Source organism: Hemiscyllium ocellatum, chromosome 35 (genome assembly GCF_020745735.1).
Source record: "Hemiscyllium ocellatum isolate sHemOce1 chromosome 35, sHemOce1.pat.X.cur, whole genome shotgun sequence".
Taxonomy (NCBI): domain Eukaryota; kingdom Metazoa; phylum Chordata; class Chondrichthyes; order Orectolobiformes; family Hemiscylliidae; genus Hemiscyllium; species Hemiscyllium ocellatum.
This window is the reverse complement of record NC_083435.1, coordinates 12,016,115-12,040,505: the sequence shown is the minus strand read 5'-3', so window position 1 is coordinate 12,040,505 and position 24,391 is coordinate 12,016,115. Positions and strand designations below refer to the sequence as shown.

At 48.4% G+C, this 24,391-nt stretch overlaps 1 protein-coding gene across 1 annotated transcript; it reads left to right on the top strand.

The window, feature by feature from the left end:
• Positions 1-501: 501 nt before the first annotated feature.
• On the top strand, positions 502-23,098 carry LOC132832968 (E3 ubiquitin-protein ligase TRIM39-like). Its single transcript, XM_060851216.1, has 6 exons — positions 502-912; positions 1,015-1,145; positions 5,362-5,384; positions 6,523-6,536; positions 6,572-6,638; positions 21,651-23,098. Exons 1-6 carry the CDS (start codon positions 502-504, stop codon positions 22,199-22,201), a joined length of 1,197 nt encoding a protein of 398 aa, XP_060707199.1. The 3' UTR covers positions 22,202-23,098.
• Positions 23,099-24,391: the final 1,293 nt, after the last annotated feature.

The window sequence follows — 24,391 nt, the reverse complement described above, 5'->3', positions numbered from 1 at the left end:
GTGTGTTTGTTGGAATTGTTGGGAAAGTCTTTGTTCTCCAAAGACTGTACAAACTCGAACGGCTAAATAGATGGTGCGTGTATTTTTTTTAACGAATGAAGTAAATTTTTGAAATTAAAAAAAATCTGCAGGCAGAAACAAGATGAAGATTCATAAAGCTAAACCTTGCAGCTTTTTGTGCATTTAATGAACATCTAGAGCATGAGCCCTCCCTCAGACTCCGTCCTACCCTCCCTTCTGTCTCACTGTCCCTCCACCAAAGGCACCTTCACCCTCCTGGGACTGGGTCAAAACCCTGTCACCATCCTCAACCTGTTTCTCCTTCAAAATATTGTTTTTCACATGTTCCCAGGACAAAACCTTTATAAACCATAGTTACTGATTACTCTTCTCTGATAATTGCAGTGAAATCCATCGGTAAGTGATTGAACTGAATGTGTTCACCAGCGCAGTCACATAGAAACTGAAAGTGGTTTGAATCAGGAAGTGCTGAGATTGATCATGGCTTCCAGACAGCAGCTCCGGAGACTGACCGAGGAGGCAATTTGTCCCATTTGTCTGGATTTCTTCACTGATCCGGTTATACTGGATTGTGGACACAACTTCTGCCGTTCCTGTATCACTCAGAGTTGGGAAAAGAAAAAGATAAACTCCTGCCCGGAATGTAGAGAGGAGTTTCCGGAAAGAAACTTCAGGGTAAATCGGGCCTTAGCGAATCTGGCCGAGGAGGCTCGAAAATTCAAATTGGATACGAAAAAGGAGGAAAGTAAACCTCACTGTGAGAAACATCAGGAAGAACTGAAGCTGTTTTGTGAGAATGACAAGAAATTGATCTGTCTGATTTGTAGAGATTCGCGGGAACACAGAGAGCACCGCTTCCTGCCGATCGATGAGGCTGTTGAAGTCTACAAGGTCAAAGAGACAGTATTTTGTAAAGTCCGCGTTTCATCACATATCCCTGACCCCAGATCTAAACTAACACATCTAATTCTTCAATTTCTTTCCCAATTACAGGATAAGCTGAAATCTTCCTTAGATTCTCTCACAGAGAAGAAATCGGCGGTTCTACAAACTGAACTGACCCAGAAACGGAAGATTTCCGAAGTGAGGGTGAGGTCTCCCTGTGCTGATTTTCTGGGATCTCGGTTAGTTTTGTTCCCTTTACCGCGGGACATTAATGAGGTTTCACATTTCATTTGGTAGGAACAGGCGAGCAGTCTGCAGACCCACATCACATCCGAGTTCACTAAAATGCACCAGATTCTCACTGAGAAAGAGCAGCGTTTACTCAGAGATCTCAGGCAAGAAGAGGAGAGGATTGTAGAACCAATGGAGGAAAACCTTCGAGAGATTCAGGAGAATTTAAATTCTATTGAGGAAGAACTCTCAAAGTTGCAGAAACAGATTGAGCAAAATGACGAATTGATGTTTCTGAAGTTGAGCGAAGATATTGCAGGTTATTTCAGACAGATTTCGGACATGATGACAACTGTAAAAATAATATGGAATGTCGTGTAAACCAGTGAACTGAACTTGTGACTGTCCGGACGGTTCTGATGTTGTCACTGAAGAAGGATCACTGCTCCCGAAGCGTTCTCTCTGATTTCTTTCCACAGATCCTTCCAAACCTGCTGAGATTTTCCAGTAATTTCTGGTTTTATTGACGAACCTCTGCCAAACTATCTGCAGATTCTTCGGAATGCCTGATTTGGAGATGCCGGTGTTGGACTGGGGTGTACACAGTTAAACATCACACAAGACCAGGTTTAATTGGAAGCACACTAGCTTTCGGAGCGACGCTCCTTCATCAGATGATAGTGGAGGGCTCGATCGTAACACAGAATTTAGAGCAAAAATTTGCAGTGTGATGTAACTGAAATTATACATTGAAAATTTGATTGTCTGTTAAGCCTTTCATTTGTGAGAATACAGTGATAGTTTCACTTCTTTCATGGGAAATCACAAAACCCTTCTTTTTAATGTTGCATTCTCGGGTTAGCTGCTAACAATGGTGATAGCTAGACAATATGTTGAAGGTGTTGGCCCCCTGTGTTCCCCCCTCACGTGATCGACGATGCCCTCCACCGCATCTCCTCCACTTCCCGCTCCTCCGCCCTTGAGCCCCGCCCCTCCAATCGCCACCAGGACAGAACCCCATTGGTCCTCACCTACCATCCACCAACCTCCATATATATTGTATCATCCGTTGTCATTTCTGCCACCTCCAAACGAACCTCACTGCCAGAAATATATTTCCCTCCCCTCCCCTATCAGTGTTCAGAAAAGACCACTCCCTCCATGTCTCCCTCAGGTCCGCACCCCCCACCAACCCAACCTCCACTCCTGGCACCTTCTCCTGTAAAAGCAAGAAATGCAAAACTTGCGCCCACACCTCCCCCCTTACTTCCCTCCAAGGCCCCAAGGGATCCTTCCATATCTGCCACAAATTCACCTGCACCTCCATACACATCATTTACTGCATCCGCTGCACCCGATGTGGCCTCCTCTATAATTGGGGAGACAGGCCGCCTACTTGCAGAACGTTTCAGGGAACACCTCTGGGACACCCGGACCAACCAACCCAACCACCCTGTGGCTCAACACTTCAACTCCCCCTCGCACTCCACCAAGGACATGCAGGTCCTTGGACTCATCCATCGCCAGACCATAGCAACACGACGGCTGGAGGAGGAGCGCCTCATCTTCCGCCTAGGAACCCTCCAACCACAAGGGATGAACTTAGATTTCTCCAGTTTCCTCATTTCCCCTCCCCCCCCACCTTGTCTCAGTCAAATCCCTCGAACTCAGTACTGCCTTCCTAACTTGCAATATTCTTCCTGACCTCTCCGCCCCCACCCCCACTCCGGCCTATCACCCTCAACTTGACCTATCGTATTTCCAACGCCCCTCCCCCAAGACTCCTTCCTACCTTTTATCTTAGCCTGCTGGACACACTTTTCTCATTCCTGAAGAAGGGCTCAGGCCCGGAACGTTGACTCTCCTGCTCCTTGGATGCTGCCTGACCTGCTGTGCTTTTCCAGCAACACACTTTCAGCTCTGATCTCCAGCATCTGCAGTCCTCACTTTCTCCCCTGTGTTCTCTATCTATGAACTGATGTTTAGATTGATTCTAATCTAATAAGTGAGCTAACAGTGTTTTACATAAATTCATGCAGTTTTTGAGCTCAGAGTTCAACATGAATATATGCAGTTTTTGAGCAAAGTGCAATGTAACTCTGCAAGTACAAATTCACCACACAAAATATATGTGTGCATGTGGGTCTTTGTCTGTCTGTGTGTGTGTGTCTGTCTGGGGTGGGGGTTTTGAGTGTGAGTAAGTTTGTGTGTGTGTGTGTGTGTAGTGGGTGCAGAGTGTCTTAAGTCTGCGAGGGGGTGCATGTGTGAGCGTGGGAATGTGTGTGTCTATAAGGGTGTGTGTGGGTGTCTGTGTGCGCATCTGTGTGTACCTGTGTCCGTGTGTATGTGAGTGTGTGTGTGTGTGTGTATGTGTGTGTGTAGGAATATCTGTGTGTGTGTGCAATGCAATAGTGATCACCTGTAATGTGATATGGACCCAAGTTCCCGGTTGAGGCCCTCCCTATGGGTACCGAAATTAGTTATCAGCCTCTGCTCAGCCACTTTCCTCTGCTGCCTGTCCCGAAGTCCACCTTGGAGGATGGTCACCCGAAGGTCCGAGGCTGAATGTCCTGGACCACTGAAGTGTTCCCCGACTGGGAGGGAACCCTCCTGTCTGTTGATTGTTGTGCGGTGCCCTTTCATCCATTGTCGTAGCCTTTGCTTGGTTTCCCCAATGTACCATGCCTCCGGACATACTTGCCTGCAATGTGTAAGATAGACAACGTTGGCTGAGTCACATGAGTACCTGCCATGTACAAGGTGGGAGGATTTTCCACGCATAATAGTGGTATCTATGTCCACAATCTGACACATCTTGCAGCGTCCACCATGAAAGGGTGGACCATACAACCCTGTCACGGTGGACACTGCAAGACGTGTCAGATTGTGGACATAGATACCACTATTACATGTGGGAACACCTCCCACCTTGGACATGGCAGGTACTGATGTGACTCAGCCACCGTTCTCTATCTTATTTGTTGCAGGCAAGGATGTCCAGAGGCATGGTACATTGGGGAAGCCGAGCAAAGGCTGTGACAACGGATGAATGGGCACCACACAACAATCAACAGACAGGAGGGTTCCCTCCCAGTTGGGGAACACTTCAGTCATGCAGGACATTCAGCCTCGGACCTTCGGGTGACCATCCTCCAAGGTGGACTTCGGGACAGGCAGCAGAAGAAAGTGGCCGAGCAGAGGCTGATAGCTAAGTTCGGTATCCATAGGGAGGGCCTCAACCGGGACCTTGGGTTCATGTCACATTACAGGTGATCACCATCACACTACACATACACACACACACAGATATTCCTACACACACACACTCTCATAGACACACACAGGCGCGCACACAGACACCCACACACACCCTTATAGACACACACATTCCCACACTCACACATGCACCCCCTCACAGACTTAAGACACTCTGCACCCACTAAACACGCACACTCAAACACTTCCTCACACTCAAAACCCCCACCTCAGACAGACACACACACAAAGACAAAGACCCACATGCACACATATATTTTGTGGGGTGAATTTGTATTGCGGAGTTACATTGCACTTTGTTCAAAAACTGCATATATTCATGTAGAACTCTGAGCTCAAAAACTGCATGAATTTATGTAAAACACTATTATCTCACTTATTAGATTCGAAACAATCTAAACATCAGTTCATAGACAGAGAACACAGGGGGCCAACACCTTCAACATATTGTCTAGCTATCACCATTGTTAGCAGCTAACCCGAGAATGCAACTTTAAAAAGAAGGGTTTTGTGATTTCACATGAAAGAAGTGAAACTATCACTGTATTCTAACAGATGAAAGGCTTAACAATCAATTTTTCAATGTATAATTTCAGTTACATCACACTGCAAATTTTTGCTATAAATTCTGTGTTACGATCGAGCCCTCCACTATCACCTGATGAAGGAGCGTCGCTCCGAAAGCTATTGTGCTTCCAATTAAACCTGTTGGACTATAACCTGGTGTTGTGTGATTTTTGACTCGGGAATACCGACATTCTCCCGGGAATGGATTGTGATGTTTTTATTTGTTTTGTTATTATCTCCGTGTTCCCCAACTTTAATTGGTTCCTGGAACTCCCATTGTAATCCAGTTCCAGTTCCATGTGGAGAGTGTGTGGGCGGGTGTCTGTCTCCTCCTGAAATCTGTTACTGACATCCTCACTGTTTGTGATTCATTTCTTTCAGGAGGCAGCTTGTCGGAAGAGAAGGTAGGACATGCTCTTTACTGAAACTCTGCACAGTTTGCTCAGTAACTCAGGGACGGGTAATTATGGATTTATTTCATGGTTAATGGTGCCGCTTTAAAGGGTGATTCATCGGATAACAGTAACTCCGGTTATGGTTCACACACATGTTTTTTATAAGAAGAAGATTGTTACAGGTTTTAAACAGTGTTAGATTTTATGACACTGTTCTGCAGCATTGTAAACAATGACAAGGTGCCTGTAAATACAGCCTGGTCCCGAGGCTGGAAGTGAGCACTGCCCTGATTTTTGTGACTGTTTGTGTGACTGTGACCTACCCCTGACCCTGTGAGAGACACATGGCCCATGTTTCCAGGGAATGACCATCCCTGTCCCTGCATAGCTCCTGACCAGCCCTAGACAGTGAGAGTAGAAAGGGGGAATCATTTTTGTTTCACTTTTTACAACACTAACTCGCACCGTAGCCTTTATAAAGGGAACAATAAATGCAAAATTTAAAAAATCTTTAATTATTGTAACGTCATGTTCTGAGTACTTTGCATGAGAGTTGTAAAGTATAGAAAAGTGTCACTGAGCTATTAATCCAGGTGATTGCTGTTGGTTTTAGTGGATCTTAAAGGAGGAAAGAGAAATAGAAAGATGGAGAGGTTCAGGGAGGGAATTTCAGAGCTGAGGGTCTGGGCAGCTGAAGGCCCAACCTCCAATGGTGGGGAGAGACTAAAATCGGAGATGGTCAGGAGGCTGGAAGTAGAGGAGCAGGATTCTCGGAGGGTTGTGGGACCCATGTATTACACAGTTGGATATGAGGCTTTTAGATGTTTCCGGTTTTTTGTCTGTTCCACAAGCTCTGTTTATAATACGGCAAGGGGATGGAGGAAACGTATATTATCTCCTGCGGGGTATGATGTCTCAGTGCCTAATCTGTTATCAGGACATGGGCTTTTCTCTGGATCTCGGTGTTTCCAATCCTTGCCCTTGCATTATCGAATGCTTGTTGGATCAGTTATAAAAATAAGATGAACATTTCACTTTCTATCCCATTGACTCAAACATGAAAAATGCGGAATGTTTGAATATGTAAATGTTTTCATAAATGTTCGAAAAAACAGAGTTTATGATGTCATCTGTTTAATGTTGACAGGATTAGTGATGAGAGGATGACACTCTCAGCTGCTGATGGCTCTCTGTCTCTCGCACAGTTCACTGGCCCTTTACAGTCCACAGTCTGGAGAGAAATGATACACACTATTAACCCAGGTAAACACGTGTATTCATTTTCCTGATTGTAGATCCAGTTATGTAGGGTCTCGAAGGCCCCAGTTTAAATTCTCACGTCACGAGTTGTTAATTCTGGGAGACTCTCCCTGGAAACATTGTATTTTCTGTGGGTCCATTTGGATAAGTGTCTGAAGCCATCAGCTCTATGTGTCAGAGCAGTGAAAGGTTCTGGATTAGAGTGGTGCTGGAAAAGCACAGCAGGTCAGGCAGCATCTGTGGTGCAGGAAAATCTATTCCTGATGAAGGGCTTTTGCCAGAAACGTCGATTTTCCTGCTGCTCAGATACTGCCTGACCTGCTGTGCTTTTCCAGCATCACTCTAATCTCGACTCTGGTTTCCAGCATCTGCAGTCTTTGTTTTTACCCAGTGAAGGGTTCTATTGAACCAGAGGAGTAGAGCACAGAAACAGGATTTCTAGAGTAGACTGGGCTGGCTCCATCTGGTGAGACATTGGAGGAAAGGTTTTTATTATAATATCAAAAGGCATTTAGACGTTTAAGAGCCAGTGTTAACAGGCACTTATCTAAAGGGGGTTGTGAGAGAAACAAAACAGAAATTCCTTGGAAAGATCCCCAGGTTTTCCAGCATCTGTGGGGAGAAATCAGAGTTAACCTTTCAGATTGAGTGATCTTTCCTCAAAGCTGTTAGTAGCTGGTAAAAGTCGGTTTATATGTAGAAGGTACAGTGGGGGAGGAGATAAGGAGGAAATGATAGGTGGGGATCGTCCGAAACAGAGAGAAGTACAGTTAGAAAGACAAAAGAGTGGATATCAATTTGGTTAGGAGAGTGAATACCTGGTGATGGAGACTGTTGGTGCCAAATAATAGGCAGAGTGTAATGGCAGTGAAAACAAAACCTGGTGTGTGGGGTAGGAGGCTAGGTCATGGTAGAGCTCTGGGACTAGAAGTATTGCCCTTGTAATTGAGTCCAGAGAACTGCAGGGTCCGGAAGTGGAAAATGAGATGTCGTTCTTCCAGACTGCGCAGAGCTTCAGTGGAGCACTACCCCAAGCCCAGAGAACAGGATGGTATGTTAAAGTGGTTGGCAACTGGAAGGTCAGGGTCCTTTTTCCTAAATGGCAGAACACAGATGCTTTGTTTCCCCAATACAGAGGAGACCACTTTGTGAACGGTGAATGAAAGAGACTAGATTGTGTGAAGTGCTACCTCACCTTGCAGATCTGTTGGACCCTTGGATACTGGAGGTAAATGGGAAGGTGTTGTACCTTTGACAGTTGCAGAGGATGTTGCCATGGGGCTGTGGGTGGGTGTTGGGTGTGAAGGAAGAGTGCACCAGGGTGATTGGAAGGGAACAGTCCCTGTGAAAGGCTGACAAGGGAGCAGAGGGAAATATGTACCTGGTGGTGACATCTTACTTGCAGGTGGTGGAAATGGTGTCTCATGCTTGTCTGGTTGTAGATGCTGGTGGGATGGTATGTTGGGACAAAGGGAACACTATCATTGTTGTGCAGAAAAGAGAGGCGGTGGGGGCAGAAGTGTGGGAGGTGTCGGACCAGATTGAAAGCACTCTCAATGACAGTGCTGGTGAATCCTCAGTTGAGGAAGGATGTGGGCATTTCTGACGCTCCCTTGTCAAAGTTTGCTTTGTCAGAGCAGATGGAATGGAGACAGAGGAACAGGGAGGATGGAATAGAGTGTTCACAGGAAGCAGTGTGTGAGAATGAATACTCTACGTAGCAGGAGAGATGGGATTATAGTGGATATTATTGGTCAGTCTATCCCCAGAAATGGAAACAGACATGTCAAGGAAGAGAAAGAGGAATCACAGATCGACCAGGTGAAGGTGAGGGTGGTGTGGAAGTTGGACATTAGCAGTGTGAGAATGGGGGGGAGGGAGAAGAGGATGTTTGAGTGGGGAAGGTGGGATTTAGATAGTTTAGCAAAGAGAAGGAGTAGCAAATACAGAGAGATTACATTGTGTAATGGAAGGTGTGTGATGGTTTTACTGAAGTGGTCAATGATGAAAACTGTAGCAGATAAATATCAACTGAAAGAACTGTGGATGCTGTAAATAAGAGACAGAAAGAGAGGTTAATGGAAAAGCTCAGCACATCTGGCAGCATCTGTGGAGAGAAATCAGAGTTAATGTTTCGGATTGAGTGACCCTTCCTCAGAACTGACGGCAGCTCAGAAAATGTCGGTTTATATGCAGACGTTAGTGTGGGGATTGGGGTAAGGACTGTACGATATCTGGGCACAGAGCCTAAAGGCAAGGAAGAACAGTTGGACAGACAAAGGAATCGATAACAGTCTGGTTCAGAGGGTGAGGAACTGTTAATGTGGATGGTTTGTGGCTAACAATGGGCTGTGTGTAATACCAGACTCTGAATGATGAGGCCTGATGTGTTGGGGTTGAGGTAAGGCCATGGGAGCGTTCAATTCTTAAAATTATTGAATTCGATATGGAGTCAGGGAGGCTGCAGAGTCCAGAAGTGGAAAATGAGGTGCTGTTCTTAGGAAGCCTGAGACAGAGATGTTGGCCAGGGAACAGGGTGATGTTTAAAGGAGCAGGCAACTGGAAGCTCAGGGTCTTTTTTATAGACAGAATACAAGTGTGCAGCAAAGCAGTCACACAGTCTATGCTTTATTTCGCTAATGGAGAGGAGACCACATTGTGAGCAGTGAATGCAGTTGAGTAAATTAAGAGAAGTACAGATAAGGTGTTGCTTCACCTGGAGGTCTGTTTGTGCCCTTGCCTACTGAGGAGGGAGGAAGGAAACAGACAGATGTTCCATGTTCTGCAGTTGTAGATGAAGGTGCCATGAGGCTATGGGGGGCTGTTGGGAGTGAGGGAAGAATAGACTAGGGTGTCCTGGAGAGAATAGTCTCAATGGAAGGTGGACAAGGGAGGGGAGAGGAATATGTGTCTGGTTGTGGCACAGATTATAGCTGATGATCTTCTGGATGTTGGTGCTGGTGGGATTGCAAGTAAGGACAAGGGGAACCATATCACTGTTGCAGGAGGGAACAGAAGGGGTGAGGATTGAAATGTCAGAGATGGGTTGGACTCAGTTGACGGCCCTGTCAACAACAGTGCGGGGGAATCCATGGTTCAGGAAAAGAGTAGACATTTTCAAGGTTCCTTTGTTGAAGTTCGAAGGATTGGAACGAATGCGAGGGAGACGGAGTAACGAGGAGAATGGAATGGAGTATTTACATGAAGCAGAGTGCGAGAATGTACAGGCCAGCTAACTGTGGGAGTCGGTGGGTTTATTGTGGATATCATTGGCCAGCCTATCGCCCGAAATGGAAACAGGAATGTTGGGGAAAGTGAAGGATGGATCAGGTGAAGGTGAGAGCAGGGTGGAACTTGGAATCAAAATGAATAAACATTTCCAGTTCCAGATGAGAAAGCGAGGCAGCACCGGTGATATCATTGATATAGCAGAGAAAGACTCATGTATCGAACTGGAATGGGAACAAGAAATGTTACACATACTCCATAAGGAGACAGGCAAAAATGGGGGCTTAGATGGGTACCAATGGCCACCCCTCTGACTGAAAACAATGAGGGGTTTTGAAAGAGAAGTTGAGGATGCGCTCGTCCAAGGGGAGGCGAGTGGTGGGGGGTGAGGATGGTTCAGCCTGTGTTCCAGGAAGAAGCAGAGAGCCTGAGACCATCCTGGTGGGGGATGGAGGGATTGCATATCCATGGTAAAGAGGATGCAGCTGAAGCCACAAACTGGAAATTTTGGAATGGACATAAAGTGTCAGAGGAATGGCGGATGTAAGAGAGCAGGGGCTGCAGCAGGTGAGACAAGACTGAGTCATGGTAGGAAATGATGAGTTCTGAGAGGCAGGAGCAGGCAGAAAGAATAGGTCTACCAGGATTATCCTGTTTCTGTATTTTGGGAAGGAGGTAGAAGCGAGCTGTGCGGGGTTGTGGGACTTTCAGCTGGAGGTATTTGGAGTGGGGGCAGATGCCCAGATGAAATGAGATTGGTGACCATGCTTGATGCAATGACCTGATGTTCCATCGTGGGATCACAGGTTAGACGCCGATAGGAAAAGGAATCTGAGAGGGATCTCAGCTTCTGCAATGTAGTGGCCAGTTTGCCAACTACTTCCGCCCCACACTCATCAGCAGGCTTAATAACAAAGTCAGGATTGGATCTGAGGGCGTGGAGCATGGTGCCACCTCCGTCTCCCACTCAGAATTGAAAAGGTTTATCGATTTTGTTTCCAACTTCCACCTCACTCTCACCTTCACCTGGTCTATCTCTGAACCCTTCCTCAACATCGCTGTATCTATTTCTGGGGATGGATTGGTCACTAATAATCCACAATAAACCCACAAATCTCACAATTACCTGGTCTTTATATACTCGCACCCTGCTCCCTGTAAAGTCTCATTCCATTCTCCTAGTTACTCCATCTCCATCACATTGGTTCTGACGATGTTAGCTTTGTCAAGAGATCCTCCAAAATGTCCACGTTTCTCCGCAACCGAGGATACCTCTGGGACCTCAAGTGGGACCAACCTATCTCTCGCACTTCAGCCCTCACCCCCTCTCTTCCGTCCTGCAACAGTGATAGGATTCCCCTTGTCCTTACCTATCATCCCAATAGTATCAACATCCAGATGAAGGTGTAGAAAGTTATGAGGAATTTAATGGACAATAACAGGTGCATAAATGTAAGAGAAGGAGCAGGGTTTTCGGGGGGATTAAGGTTAATATTTTCCCCCAGATCATGGTCAGCATCAGGACCTCACTGCCTGAAAAGAGATAGAAATCTTTGCAGCATTTAGGAAGTTATTCAAATGGAACGATAAAGTCACACAGGATGGAAGCAGACTCTTCCATCCAATGAGTCCACACAGAACAGATATCCTGAACAAACCCTGATCCCATTTGCCAGCATTTGGTCCCTATCCTGCGAAACCGTTGCTATCCATATTCCTATTCTGATGCATTTCAAATGTTGTGATTAGACCAACCACCACAACTTCCTTTGGCAGAACATTCTATACACACACCACCCTCTGCATGAAAAAGTTACCCATCAGGTTCTTTTTTAAATCTTTCCCAACTCACTTTAAATCCGAGGCCGCCAGTTCTGGAGTCACCTCCCCTGGGGAAAATACATTAGCTATTCACCTTATCCATGTCCTTTACGGTTTTATAAACCCCTAAACAGTCACCCCTCAGCTTGCTACGCTTCAGGGAAAAATATCCCCAGCCTATTCAGTCACTACTATAACTCAAACACTTCAATCCCAGCAACATCCCTGCAAATGTCCTCCACACATTCTTAAGCCTCACTATATATTTACCCATGGTAGGGTGACCAGAATCACACTCTAGTGTGCTGCACAGCCGCAAATGATGCCCCAACTCTAATACTTAATGCTCCGACCAATGAAGGCAAGTATGCCATACTTCACTCCACGTATCTGCACGCCCAGGCCTCCCGCTCAGGAACACTCCCCAGGGCCACACCATCAACTGTAATAGTCCTGGCTTGGTTTGCCTGACTAAAATTCAACACCACACATTTATCTAAATTTACCTCCATCTGCCACTCCTCAACTCACTGGCCATCTGGTCAAGGTTCCATTGCAGTCTAATATAATCTTCTTTACTGTCCAGTGGACAATATCTTCATCTCACCTGCCAGCTTATGAACCATGTTAGACAAATAGGAGGCGGGGAGAACACAGCAAGCCAGGGAGCATCAGGAGGCAGAGAAGTCGACGTTTCGAGTGTAACCCTTCTTCCGGACTGAGGATGGGTGGGGGTGTGGGTGGGGGGGGAGAAGCTGCAGATAAAAAGGGTGTCGGAAGTAGGATGGTGAAGTGGGGCTGGTGAAGACAGGCAGAGGGCTGGTCGATGGGTGGAATGAATCCAGTTGGTGGCGAGCAGGCGTGCAAGGGTGGGGGAGGGGCTGGGAAATGAGTGGGGGAAGGGAAGGGAGGTGATTTGAAATTGAAGAACTCATTGTTGACTCCTACGGGCTGCAGACAGCCCAAACAGAAGAGATGTTTTTCCTCCAATTTGGGGTTGACTTATTGTAATGTAAAAAATGAGGTCTGCAGATGCTGGAGATCACAGCTGCAAATGTGTTGCTGGTCAAAGCACAGCAGGTTAGGCAGCATCTCAGGAATAGAGAATTCGACGTTTCGAGCATAAGCCCTTCATCAGGAATAAGAGAGAGAGAGCCAAGCCGGCTGAGATAAAAGGTAGGGAGGAGGGACTAGGGGGAGGGGCGATGGAGGTGGGATAGGTGGAAGGAGGTCAAGGTGAGGGTGATAGGCCGGAGTGGGGTGGGGGCGGAGAGGTCAGGAAGAGGATTGCAGGTTAGGAGGGCGGTGCTGAGTTGAGGGAACCGACTGAGACAAGGTGGGGGGAGGGGAAATGAGGAAGCTGGAGAAATCTGAATTCATACCTTGTGGTTGGAGGGTTCCCAGGCGGAAGATGAGGCGCTCCTCCTCCAGCCGTCGTGTAGTTGTGTTCTGCCGGTGGAGGAGTCCAAGGACCTGCATGTCCTCAGTGGAGTGGGAGGGGGAGTTAAAGTGTTGAGCTACGGGGTGATTGGGTTGGTTGGTTCGGGCGGCCCAGAGGTGTTCTCTGAAGCGTTCCGCAAGTAAGCGGCCTGTCTCACCAATATAGAGGAGGCCACATCGGGTGCAGCGGATGCAATAGATGATGTGTGTGGAGGTACAGGTGAACTTGTGGCGGATATGGAAGGATCCCTTGGGGCCTTGGAGGGAAGTGAGTGTGGAGGTGTGGGCGCAAGTTTTACATTTCCTGCGGTTGCAGGGGAAGGTGCCGGGGGTGGAGGTTGGGTTGGTGGGGGGTGTGGATCTGACGAGGGAGTCACGAAGGGAGTGGTCCTTGCGGAACGCTGATAGGGGAGGGGAGGGAAATATATCCTTGGTGGTGGGGTCCGTTTGGAGGTGGCGGAAATGGCGGCGGATAATACGTTGTATGCGCAGGTTGGTGGGGTGGTAGGTGAGAACCAGTGGGGTTCTGTCTTGGTGGCGGTTGGAGGAGCGGGGCTCAAGGGCGGAGGAGCGGGAAGTGGAGGAGATGCGGTGGAGGGCATCGTCGATCACGTCTGGGGGGAATCTGCGGTCCTTGAAGAAGGAGGCCATCTGGGTTGTGCGGTGTTGGAATTGGTCCTCCTGGGAGCAGATGCGGCGGAGACGAAGGAATTGGGAATATGGGATGGCGTTTTTACAGGGGGCAGGGTGGGAGGAGGTGTAGTCCAGGTAGCTGTGGGAGTCAGTCGGTTTATAATAGATGTCTGTGTTGAGTCGGTCGCCCGAGATAGAAATGGAAAGGTCTAGGAAGGGGAGGGAGGAGTCTGAGACAGTCCAGGTGAATTTCAGGTCGGGATGGAAGGTGTTAGTAAAGTTGATGAACTGTTCAACCTCCTCGTGGGAGCACGAGGCAGCGCCGATACAGTCATCGATGTAGCGGAGGAAAAGGTGGGGGGTGGTGCCAGTGTAGTTGCGGAAGATGGACTGTTCCACATATCCTACGAAGAGGCAGGCATAGCTGGGGCCCATGCGGGTGCCCATGGCAACTCCTTTAGTTTGGAGGAAGTGGGAGGATTGAAAAGAGAAGTTATTCAGGGTGAGGACCAGTTCAGTCAGTCGAAGGAGGGTGTCAGTGGAAGGGTACTGGTTAGTGCGGCGGGAAAGGAAGAAGCGGAGGGCTTTGAGTCCTTCGTGATGGGGGATGGAGGTGTACAGGGACTGGATGTCCATAGTGAAAATAAGGCGTTGGGGACCGGGGAAGCGAAAATCCTGGAGGAGGTGGAGGGCGTGGGTGGTGTCCCGAACGTAGGTGGGGAGTTCTTGGACTAAAGGGGACAGGACCGTGTCGAGGTATTGGGAGATGAGTTCGGTGGGGCAGGAGCAGGCTGAGACAATGGGTCGGCCGGGGCAGGCAGGTTTGTGGATTTTGGGCAGGAGGTAGAAACGGGCGGTGCGGGGTTGTGGGACTATGAGGTTGGAGGCGGTGGATGGGAGATCCCCTGAGGTGATGAGGTCCTGGATGGTCTGGGAGATGATGGTTTGGTGGTGGGAGGTGGGGTCGTGGTCAAGGGGGCGATAAGAGGAGGCGTCCGCGAGCTGGCGTTTGGCTTCAGCGGTGTACAGGTCAGTGCGCCAAACTACCACCGCGCCTCCCTTGTCTGCGGGTTTGATGGTGAGGTTGGGATTGGAGCGGAGGGAGTGGAGGGCTGCACGTTCTGAGGGTGAGAGGTTGGAGTGGGTGAGAGGGGTGGACAGGTTGAGTCGGTTGATGTCACGGCGGCAGTTGGCTATAAAGAGGTCGAGGGCGGGTAGGAGGCCTGCACGGGGTGTCCAGGTGGATGGGGTGTGTTGGAGGCGGGAGAAGGGGTCGTCAGAGGGTGGGCGGGAGTCTTGGTTGTGAAAGTAGGCACGGAGGCGAAGGCGGCGGAAGAATTGTTCAATATCTCGCCGCGTGTTGAACTCATTAATCCGAGGGCGTAGGGGAACGAAGGTGAGGCCCCTGCTGAGGACTGATCTCTCATCCTCAGAGAGGGGGAGATCTGGAGGGATGGTGAAAATCCGGCAGGGCTGGGAGCTAGGACCTGGTGTGGGACTGGAGCTGGAGCTGGAGCTGGGGGCGGGGACAGAGATCGAAGTAGGGGCGGAGTTAGACGTGGTGACGTTGCTCGACGTGGGGGCGGGGTTATGCGTCGTGACGGAAATAAGCGTGGGGGCGGGGTTACGTGAAGCGACGGGAGATGGCGTGGGGGCGGGGTTATGGGCGGGGTTACGCGTAGTGACGAAAGACGGCGTGGGGGCGGGGAAACCTGAGGATTTGTGCTCCTGCAGGTTAGTGATGTCAGTGGGGGCGGAAGTGGCTGCGTCGACGGCAACCGGAGGGGCGGAAATGGTTGCGGCGACGGAGGAGTGGTGGTCATTCCCGGTGGCCGCGTGGGTCGCGGGTCCGTCGGCGATTGTGGAAGCGGTTGTGTGTGTGGTGGTCACCGGGGCAGTTGTTGGGGCGGCGATCGCGGGGGCTCCGAGGTCGGTGGGGGCGGAAGTGACGTCACGGTCGGCGGCGGCCTTTGGTGCCGCGGGCGCTGTGGAGGCCACATGTGTAATGGCGTCCGACAGGCCTGTGGAAGATTCTGGAATAGTTGAGGAGCCACGAGTGTGGGGGTAAGTACATGAAAGTTTTTGGTACTTACTGTCTTTAATCTCTGATAGGGCTAGGAAGAACTGTTTGTTGAGTTTGTGGATTCTTCTGTAGATGAAGAACAGCAGGGGTCCTTTGCAGGTCTTATTGTGCAATTGACTTATTGTGGCAATGGTGGAGGCCAAAGAAGATCATGTCGGACAAGGAGTGGGAAGGGGAATTAAATAGGCAGTGACTGGGAGGTCCGGTCGGCCCCTGGACTCGGCTGCGATGCTCAGCACACTGTTCCCTCAATTTACGTTTGATCTCTCCAATGGAGAGAAGACCACATCAGGAGCACCTGATGCAGTAAGCTAGGTTGGAAGAGAGGCAGGTGAACCTCTGTCTCACCTGGAAGGACTGTTTGGGGCCCTGGATGGAGCTGAGTGGTGTGGTGTATCGGCAGGTTTTGCACCTTTTCTGGTTGCAGAGAAAGGTATGTGAGAGTCCGGGTGCATGGTGGGGGTGTTTTTGGGGTCTGTCGGTGGGGTGAGTGGGACAAACCAAGGACTGGTGAAGGGAACAATCTTTGTGGAAGCCAGAAAGGAGTGGGCAAGGGATGATGTTATTGAAGGTAGGGTGAAGTTGGAGTTGATAAAAGTGTTTGAGGATGATCTGTTGGACGCAGAGACTGGTGGGGTGGTAGGTGAAGGCAAGAGGGTCTCTGTCTTTACTGCGTTGAGGTGGGAATATTTAGAGCAGTGGAACAGGGAGTGGAGGTGGAGCGCTGGAGGGCTGACTGGATGAGGGTGGGGGATTGCACATTGTTTGAAAAAGGTGGACACCTGGGATGCTCGCGAGTGGAATGTCTCCACATCCAAGCAGATGTGGCGGAGGCGGAGGAATTGGGAGAATGGGGTAGAGTTCTTGCAGGATACTGGGTGGGAGGAGGTGTGGTCCAGGTACTTGTGAGAGTCTGTGGCTTTATATCAACCGTCCATGTGGAGACTGTTGCCAGAGATGGGAACAGAGCGATCAAGAAGGGGAGGGAGTTGTCCGAGACAGACCAACTTACAAACCATGCCTCCAATGTTCTCAAATGATTTAGATATCGGTCCAAAAGCAGTGGAATCCAGCACCAATCCTTGTGGCTTCACTGGTCTCCAGTCTGAAAAGCAACCTACTACCATCACCCTCTACCTCCTACCTACAATCCAATTTTGTACTGTGTCAGCCAGCTCTGCCTGAATCCCATAACCTTACTAACTAGTCGACCCTGCAAATCCCTGTTGAATGCTTTGCTGAAGTCCATTAGGACAACAGCTACTGCTCTGTCTTCATCAATCTACTTTGTAACATCTTCGAAAATTTCAATCAAGACACGATTTCTGACTTACAAAGCCATGTTGATGACTCCTAATAACAGGGTCATTTAAATCCTGTCCCACCCTCTCCAGTAACTTACTGACCACTGCTGTGAAGCTCACTGGTTCTATAGTTCCCTTGCTTTTCCTTACAACCTTTCTAAAATGATGGCAACAAATTAGCCGACCTCTAGTTCTGGCACCTCGCCTGTGGCTGTTGTTCATACAAATATGTCAGCAATGGGTCCAGCAATCTCTTCCCGAGCTTCTCTAGTTTCTGGTCACGGGAATTTACCAATTTTTGCACAATTGAAGACCTCTTCTGTAATGTGAATCCTTTCCAAGACATCACTATTTATTTCCCCAAGTTCCCTAGCTGCTGGGAAATGGAATAGAATTTTATAGGCCATTGATGACCACAATGGGCTTAAGGGCCTCATTTGATGTTGTGTTTTTCTATGGCTATGTAGGTTGGTTAAATCAGTTGGCTGGACAGCTGCTGTATGATACAGACTGACAGTAACAATTCAAGTTCAATTCCTACTCTGTGAACATCTTTTCTTCTCATCCATGCCTCTTCAGTGAGGGTTGGTGACGCTGACAATAACATCACCACCAACTTTCACTCTCAGATCAGACAGTAGCCTCTGGGACTGTGTCGACCTCACTTTCTTTTAGCCTGTGGTTCAAGCAGTGGACAATAGACAATAGGTGCAGGAGTAGGTCATTCATTATGATCATGGCTGATCATCCTCAATTAGTATCCTGTTCCTGCCTTATCTCCACAACACTTGATTCCACTCTCCTGAAGAGCTCTATCCAACTCTTTCTTGAAAGTATCCAGAGACTTGGCCTCCACAGTCTTCTGGGGCAGAGTATTCCATCTACCCACCACTCTCTGAGTGAAGTAATTTCTCCTCAACTCTGCTCTAAGTGGCCTACCCGTTATTTTTAAACTGTGTCCTCTGGTTCAGGATTCACCCATCAGCAGAAACATGCTTCCTGCCTCCACAGTGTCCAATCCTTTAACAATCTTATACGTCTCAATCAGATCCCCTCTTAGATTTCTAAACTCAAGCATATACAAGCCCAGTTGCTCCAATCTTTCAGCGTAAGGTCGTCCTGCCATTCCAGGAATTGACCTCGTGAAGCTACACTGCATTCCTTCAATAGCCAGAATGTCTTTCCTTAAATTTGGAGACCAGAACTGCGCACAATATTCCAGGTGCGGTCCCACCAGGGCCCTGTACAGCTTCAGAAGGACCTCTTTGCTTCCTTCTCGCCGATTCTGTCAATAACTAAAAGATATCATTTTTACTGCAATGTTCACATTACCTCGGCAAAAAGATAACCTTCTTTATTACTCACTGTTCCTGTATTGAACATTTTCTGTCTCATACAGTGGAACACCAAGATCACTCTGTCACTGGCAATTCTGCAGGTTTTCTCTTAAGAATGCTTCTTGTTTTTAAAATTCTTCCTTGTGAAGACTCCCCTTCCCCTCACATCACTCAGGCCTCACACTATCCCCCATTCTCTCATTCGTACAACTCCCATTACCACACCGAAGTTGTTCTATCTCCTCAGAATAACATAAGTATTTAAAAACCCAAGCGACTTAATCACAACTCACTGATGCTGTTGCAAATACTTGCAACATCCCCATAAGCACATCTTTGGCAAAAAAAGGAAAACTTAAACCCAGGTTCTCACAGGAGAGATGTCAGAGAGAGAGAGAGAGACAGAGAGAGAGAGGGTCAAAAAAACTGACTGCTTGCAAAACCAAACCAAAACCAGAGTTAAGCTGACTTGGGAGACCTGGACACTCTCCTTCGATTATACAAGCATTTCATTAAACTTGAACGCCTTTTGCCTGTGGCAGTAACTGTTATCCATGATCAATTTGTCCCAAAAACGTTTCCAAACCAGAGACATCGCAATCTGTGTTTATAACCCCTCTTAAAAAAAAGGACAACCTAACCTTAATTAAGCAGCAATATCGTCACACCCCTCACTCATCCCCACATTCTATGCCTTCCCCCAAACATCTCCCTTTCACTTCCTCCTCCCACCTCCCTGATCCTCCTCATTTACATTCCCCCTCTCCATCCCCTTTGCTGCCAACTTCCCTCTCATTTTCCCTTACACCCTGCCTCTCCCCTCCTCCACAGTCATGGATCTCACACAGTCCACCTCTTTATTCATCCCCTCACTCTCTCCTCAGTTTCCTTGTCCCTATCCCTCACAGCATCGCCCTTCCATCTCCATACAGGACCCACTCTCCTCACCCTCCCTTCCCATCACTCTTCCATGTATTTCACTCTCCACGACCTCCCTGTAACCAATACTCCCTCCTGATCTCCCACCCCACTCTCTCCTGCTCTCATTGTCTCCCTTCTGCTCACTCACCACTCCCATCTCTGACCCGACTCACTCTACCCACCCCCAACCTCTCCCACTCTCTTTCTGCCATCCTGCTCACTCTCCACTCACTCTTCCCTCCTGTTCACTGTCCCCTTTAGCACAGCTTCCCATCCCGGACACTCTCCCCTTGACCTTGGTTTGCACCTGCCATTAACCATCCCTTAGCCTGGCAGACCATGGCCTCACTGCATTCTCCACCCAACAACCCACTCCCCTCCACATTCCCCACATCCATCCATTCCTCTTGATTGTTCACCATTCAGTCCTCCCCACCCTCTCCTCATTGTCCTACCTTCACAATTCCCTCTCGCCGCTACCTCACTCTCCCATCCTCCCTCTCCTTGTCACTCCACATCCCCCTGACAGTCTGCTTGCCCACACCTCCCCATCAATGCTCCCTCACTCCCTCCTGCTCTCCCATTCCCCTCAATCTCACATCACCTCCTGATCACTCCTCCTACCGTCAGCTTCTTCCCTCTCACTCACTAACCTCCAGAGCACAGCTTCCCAATCTGGTCACTCTCCCCTCAACCTCACTGTGCTCTCACCCTCTTCTTTGCTCTCACCCTCTTCTTTGCTCTGCCCCTCACTCCTATCTCACATTCGCTCTCCCCTCCACTCCATTTTCCATTATCACTCTGCCATGGTTTCCCCCCACCCCTGATTCTTCCTCCCCGTTTAATCTTGCCTCCTCAAACTCCTCTTCCCCTTTACACTTGCCTCCACCTCTCTCCCCTTCACCTCATCATCAAGTTCACTCAACTCCTCCACATTCCTCCTTCTTCAAATTCTGAGACCCAACTCTGTCCTTCCTTTGAAACCCCCATTCTACATTCCCCTCATCTTAACTCTCCTCTCCCCTGCTCAGACTCCACGTCATCCTCCAGTTCACTCACCTCCAGAATTCCCACAAGACCTTATTTTGCACTCTCTCACTTCCTCACGTGGATTAATTCTCTGGCATCTTCACACACCCTTATGTATCCTGTCACTTCTTGCCACTCACACTCCTCTCCCACTCACTCTTCCCTCCCATGGCGAAAATGAATCTGTATTTCTCCCCTCCAGCTCAGCCATCCCTTCGTCCTCACTCCCACCTCCCTTTCTCTCTTCCCCTCACTTCACTATATCTCCACCTCTCAACTCTCCCACTCACTCTCCTGATCTCCAAACCTCAAATGTCCACTTATTTTGCAGACCTCCTGTTGTCACCCTTCCATTCTATAGTATAACTCACTCTCCCCTACAGCATTCCAAACAGTCCACTCTCCTCATAAAACCACCAACCCTCTCCAATATCCTTACTCGGATTCCAATCATTCCCCCCTCCATTTCTTCACTCTTCCATTCCCTGCCCTGGGGTTAAATAGCTCCCCTCATTTCCTCCCATTCTCCAGATGCTCCCCTCCCACTTAGCTAAAGTCTCCTTTACAAATGTACTTTCACTCTACCGTCCCTCAGTCTCCCCACTCCCTTGCTGCCCATCACTCCTGCCTCCCCTCATTATTCCCATTCCCACTGCCTCACATCACCTCACTCTCCCCTTTACTTGTGCATTTTCCGACCTGCCATTGCTCTCACCTGAGTACTCAACCCTCCCATTGCTCACCACCTTCTGAGCTCCTCCGCATTCTCCACACCTCTCTTTCGTACTGCCCCTTCACTCAGCCCTCCTCTCTTTCCTGCCTCTCCTCAATCACAACCCTCTATCCCAAATCTCCTCACTCTCCCCCTTTCTTTAACAATCCCCTCCCTCCTGCGATAGGGTTATGATTAGGGTTAGGGTTCTGTTCCTCCTGTGCGCTTCATGTCCCCACTCACATCCCTCCAAATGAGCCCTCTCATCTCCCTCACTCATCCCTCCCCATCCTTCCTCCTCATACCTCCGCTCTCCCTCACTCACCACACTCTCCCTGACTCACTCCCCTTTCCCTGTCTCCGCCTCTCTTGTTCAAATTCTGTTTTTCCAGACTCTCTTCATCTTCCCTTCTCTCCTACCCCCCTCCATCGCTCAACCCCTCACTTCCTGCTCCCCTCGCTCACCCACCCTCACTCTCTCTGACTATTATTTGATCTCTCCCCCAGCTCCAGCCTCTCTGACTCTGGATCCGAACACAGCACGTCCCTGGCTCATCCTGTCTGAGGACCGGACCAGTGTGAGATTCGGAGACAAACGGCAGCCGCTCCCTGACTCCCCGGAGAGATTTCATTCCTGGCGATGTGTCCTGGGATCAGAGGGATTCACATCAGGGAGACATTACTGGGAGGTGGAGGTTGGGGAGAAGACCCGGTGGAGTCTGGGAGTGGCCCGAGAGTCTGTGAAGAGGAAAGGGAGGATCACCCCGAGACCGGAGACTGGATACTGGATTGTGAGGCTGTTACCCAGATGGGGTTATTTAGCCGCCACCTCCCCATCACCGACCCCCCTCTCCCCGAGTGTGAATCCCGGGAAGATCGGGGTTTTCCTGGACTATGGGGGTGGACAGGTGTCATTTTACAATGCGGACACCATGTCCCATCTCCACACTTTCACCCACACTTTCACTGAGAGGATCTTTCCCATCTTCCATCCGGGAGGGAATGAAGGCGGGAAAAACTCCGCCCCGCTGACAATCTGCGGGATTAAAGGGCACTGACAGATCCATCCCATAATTTCACCCCGTCCGTCTGCCTCCTGCCAGCTGTAAACTGATGGGGGTCGGTCTCAGTCTGGGGGAGAGAAGGAGGGGGAGAGAAGAAACAAACAGAAGCTCAATTGTAGAGAGGGACTGACTGGGTAGAATGAGCTGTGAGCTGCAGGAACCCGGGGACCTTCCTGCCTGTAATGTTGCTCCACAGGCGGGAGGTGGCGCTACATGACGGTGTTGGAGATGAATCACTCAGTGGGTCTCAGACTGGGCTCAGTGGAGTCTTTCCAGGGGGACACCAAACCATTTCACTGCAGGGTCAGTGGAGTCTTTCCGGGGGGAAATTTAAATCATTTCACTGCAGAGTCAGTGGGGTCTTTGCGAGGGGACTGGGCTCCATCAAAATAAACAATTCAGAGTGATCTTCTTTAGACTTCCATCATGTGTCAGTAATATACATGATTTAATAACATAGCGAGACTGGTTTTGTTTTGTTTTCAGTTTGTAACTATTGTCCAGAATTTTGCTGCTCTTTCATCAAATTGGAAAATTTGAATACCTCAGATTTGAAAGGGATGGGTGAACTGATCATTTATGTCATAATCAGATAATATTTAACCCTGTTTGAAACTGTTCAGCTAGTACAAACTGCAATGTAGTTGAAATTATAGTTATCACTTGTCCCTGAGTTAATATCTATCATCATTTATCTCCACTGAGATAATCCTTAAGTCAGCCCAAGGAAAATGTCTGTTTGATAACAATCATTACTCTAGCAGTCTGTGTGCGAAACCAATTCAGATTTTGACAATGTTTACGTTTATGTCATTATAATTTATATTGGAGGGCAGTATCAAATTTGAAAATAGTTTCTTCAATCAAATCAACATCTGTGATTCACTAGAGTGTACGTAAGGCTTTGTAAAAAGAAATACTTCATCAATAAATCCAAGGGAGCAAACCTGTTAAGATTGTATTTGTCAATTTCTCCAGAATATGTATCCTTATACCTTGCATTCCAACTTCGTCTGGATTATTTTAAAATTCACTATTCACAGGAAATTATCCCACATTTACTCTGGATCTTCAGTCATTCCTACCTTCTTTCGGGTGTTAGAGTCAGAGATTGATAGAGTCCTACAGCATAGAGAGAGGCCCTTTGGCCCAAACTGGTCCATGCCAACCAAATGGTCTATCCATGCTAACCCCATTTCCCTGGACTTGGCCCACATCCTTCTAAACCTTTCCTATTATTCCAAATTTCTGTGAAATGCTGTTAATGCACCTGTCACAACCACTTCGCTGTCAGCTTATTCTGTATGCAATCCACCCTCTCTGTAAAATCATTGCCCATTTTTATTCTTTTCCCACTATCTGGAAACTGATGTCCTCTCTTCCTTGATTCTGCAACCCTGGGTAAAAGACTGAGTGCATTCACCCTATCCATTGCCTCTCATGAATTTATTCACTTCTGTAAGATTCCCACCTCCCTCAGTCTCCTTCTGTCTAAAAAAAAAGTCTACTTGTGTCCAACCTTTCCCTATAACTCAGACCCTTGAGTCCGGGCAACATCCTTGTAAAAGTCTTCTGCACTCTTTCTAGTTTAATAACATCCTTCCGACAGCAAAGAGACCAAAACTGTACCCAATACTCCAAGTGCAGGGACAAGGTAGGACTAGTAAATTAAACTGCATTTATTTCAATGCAAGGGGCCGAACAAGGAAGGCAGATGAGCTCAGGGCATGGTTAGGAACATGGGACTGGGATATTATAGCAATTACGAAACCATGGCCTAGGGATGGGCATGAGTGGCAGCTGAATGTTCCAGGATACAAATGCTACAGGAAGGATAGAAAGGGAGGCAAAAGAGGAGGGAGAGTGGCATTTTTGAGAAGGACTAGCATTACAACTGTGCTCAGGAAGGATATTCCTGGAAGTACATCCAGGGATGTTATTTGGGTGGAACTGAGAAAGAAGAAAGGGATGATCACCTTATTGGGATGTTATTATAGAACCCCCAATAGTCAGAGGGAAATTGAGAAACAAACTTGCAAGGAGATCTCATCTATCTGTAAGAATAACAGGGTAGTTACGGTAGGGGATTTTAACTTTCCAACATCGACTGGGACTGAATTTCTTAAGTGTGTACAGGACACTTTTCTGATCCAGAATGCGGATGTACCTACTGGAGAAGGTGCA

Coding starts and splice junctions, on each gene's coding strand:
- LOC132832968 (XM_060851216.1), top strand. CDS start 502: ATGGCTTCCAGACAGCAGCTCCGGAGACTGACCGAGGAGGCAATTTGT. Junction 913..1,014: donor AGGCTGTTGAAGTCTACAAG/GTCAAAGAGACA, acceptor TCCCAATTACAG/GATAAGCTGAAATCTTCCTT. Junction 1,146..5,361: donor GCTGATTTTCTGGGATCTCG/GTTAGTTTTGTT, acceptor CATTTCTTTCAG/GAGGCAGCTTGTCGGAAGAG.